Source organism: Anneissia japonica, unplaced genomic scaffold, assembly GCF_011630105.1.
Source record: "Anneissia japonica isolate Jap-2015-1 unplaced genomic scaffold, ASM1163010v1 scaffold881_len296186_cov127, whole genome shotgun sequence".
Classification (NCBI taxonomy): Eukaryota; Metazoa; Echinodermata; class Crinoidea; order Comatulida; family Comatulidae; genus Anneissia; species Anneissia japonica.
Window position 1 is genome coordinate 286383 of NW_022722366.1, and position 2572 is coordinate 288954.

Consider the following 2572-nt stretch of genomic DNA (forward strand, 5'->3'; position numbering starts at 1 on the left):
CTATTAAGGTTTTTCCAATTCTGTTTCCCCCACCTCCAAAAGATTTTTGTTTATTTTACTGAAGTTTAATGGAGACATGGCTTATAAAAAATCAACTAGTCTACTGTATAAAAATGGCAAACTAAAAAATAGAATATTTGTCTAAAACAATTTTATTAGGTGTTTTTTTTTCGTCTACTGCCTATTTGTGGAGATACCTGTAATTGTGTTATATGCTAAAGCTAAATATAACAGTCTTACTTTTTCTGTGAACTTGAAGAGTCATGTAACAGGCTGAATTTAGTAACCCTATGAGATGCATAGATACATACCTAGAAAGAACCCTACAATGTATAATTAGGCCTACCGCCTCCGAATGTGACTTTTAAGTAGCCAATAGACCGAATTGAGCGGAGTCGAAAGCTGTCTCTTATACACATCTAGATGTGTATAAGAGACAGGGGTATAACAAAAAATCATCTTTCTATGTCCCTTTTGTGTTAACAGAGCTTGAAAAAAAAGTTACAATATAAAGAATAAGTTATTATCTTTCAGATTATTGTTATGAAAGATGGCAGAGTTCAACATCAAGGAACACTGGATGATATAGCTAAGAAAGACCCAGAACTGTACAGCGAATGGCAGACACTGATCCAAGAATCCCAGCAGAAGGAAAAAGAGAAGGTTGATTCAGAAAATGAAGATGATGTTGTTGTAGAACGAAGAAAGCTGTTGAGGCAGGTGTCTAGGATGTCATTTGCTTCCGATGACGAGGACGATGTCATCTCTGTTAAGAAAGGTGTTAACGAAGGTAGTATTGTCTTTTTATTTTAAAAATATTTATCTCCAGACAATTTTTTAACATAGTATACTATTAAGGTTTTTTCCAATTTTGTTTCCCCCACCCCCAAAACATTTTAGTTTATTTTACTGAAGTTTAATGGAAACATGGCTTATAAAAAATCAACTAGTCTAATGTATAAAAATGGCAAACTAAAAAATAGAATATTTGTCTAAAACAATTTTATTAGGTGTTTTTTTTTCATCTACTGCCTATTTGTGGAGATACCTGTAATTGTGTTATATGCTAAAGCTAAATATAACAGTCTTGCTTTTTGTGTGAACTTGAAGAGTCATGCAACTGGCTGAATTTAGTAACCCTATGAGATTCATAGATACAGGGCCTCTTCAAGTCAGCTGTACTACTGTAGTGCAGCTGTTAGAGCTACCCTCGTGAAATAAAGTTGAAATAAAATAAAATAAATGCCTAGAAAGACCCCTACAACGTGTAATTAGGCCTACCGCCTTTGAATGTGACTTTTAAGTAGCCAATAGACCGAATTGAGCGGAGTCGAAAGTGGTGTATGGGTCATTCCGTGCCAACTCAACAAATGGGATGGCTGGGTACCGTCTCAGATTTTCTTGAAACTCGGATATAATGTGCACCAACATGTCTGACGAACAAACCCAAAATTTGACTTGCCAATTCCAAGTCGTTTAGAAGTTACGGCCATTTGAAATTTGAGGGTCATACCCCTTTTTAGCTATCAATTATGACATATTTGTAAAGTTGCATTTTCAATTAGCCATATCTTCAAATAGAATAAAGATAATTAACTGAAAATTGATATCTAGACTAACTTTTGGCTGTATTCACGCGACGAGGCTATGCAAAAATGTTCCAAGTTTTCCATTTGTTTCTTTCATTCCATTTCAAATCTAAAGGGTCAAAACTCTGACGTTTATTAAAAAGGAATATTTACCAAGGCTTTTCGATAACTTAGTTTACGATGTACATATAAAGAATTTTTTGGGGTTTAAAAACTGTTGAAGTTTATTCAAGTGGGGGCATTACAAAAGTTGACACCTAGCGGTTTGTTCACTATAACAGTGACGAATTTGGTGTATAAAAAAACTACATTATGTAGTAAACAAGCGATACCGCTCAGAACGAGAGTGGTTTTGAATGCTCGAGCCCCATTACAAATGTGCGAGACTTCGTAGGCCGGAAATGAAAATAGACAATTTTTCTATCATTTCTGTGCATCACTTAATTACTCATGACAACCCCAATGATATTTTCTTGATTTGTCCTCAATATTCAGATAACGATGATGAAACTGGAAAACTAATTGAGAAAGAGGAGCGTGTTAAAGGATCCGTTGGCTTTACGATGTACGGCAATTATATCAAACAGCTTCGTGTCCGTGTGTTTCTGCTTGTGATGGTTCTCATTTTCCTGTACAATGGATGCAGTGTGGGCAACAATTTCTGGCTCTCCGCCTGGTCAAATGCTGGTATTCATCCACCACCAAATGTAAGAATATTGTTGATTATATGATTGATTTTTTATTTATTGTTCATTTGAATGATTGGTTTTGTTGATGACTTGTTATTTTTTGAATAATTGATTGATTTATCTATTGTTTGTTTGATTGAGTGACTAACTGATATTCATCTGTAAATAAAAATTTGTCTATCAACACAGTTGGATTTATTTTATAACCACTGTTGTTCACATCATCTTATTATTATCATCATAATCATTGTCATCATAATAATCATCATCATCATCACCATCATTATTTTATCA

At 34.2% G+C, this 2572-nt stretch overlaps 1 protein-coding gene across 1 annotated transcript in view; it reads left to right on the forward strand.

Annotated features, from left to right (window-relative positions):
- The window catches only part of LOC117111876 (ATP-binding cassette sub-family C member 9-like), a 49821-nt gene extending 47501 nt beyond the window's left edge, over nt 1–2320 (forward strand). The window contains exons 29-30 of the mRNA XM_033254894.1: nt 535–790; nt 2085–2320. Coding sequence (XP_033110785.1) covers nt 535–790; nt 2085–2320 — 492 coding nt within the window. The remainder of the gene's footprint in view (nt 1–534; nt 791–2084) is intronic.
- Nucleotides 2321–2572: the final 252 nt, after the last annotated feature.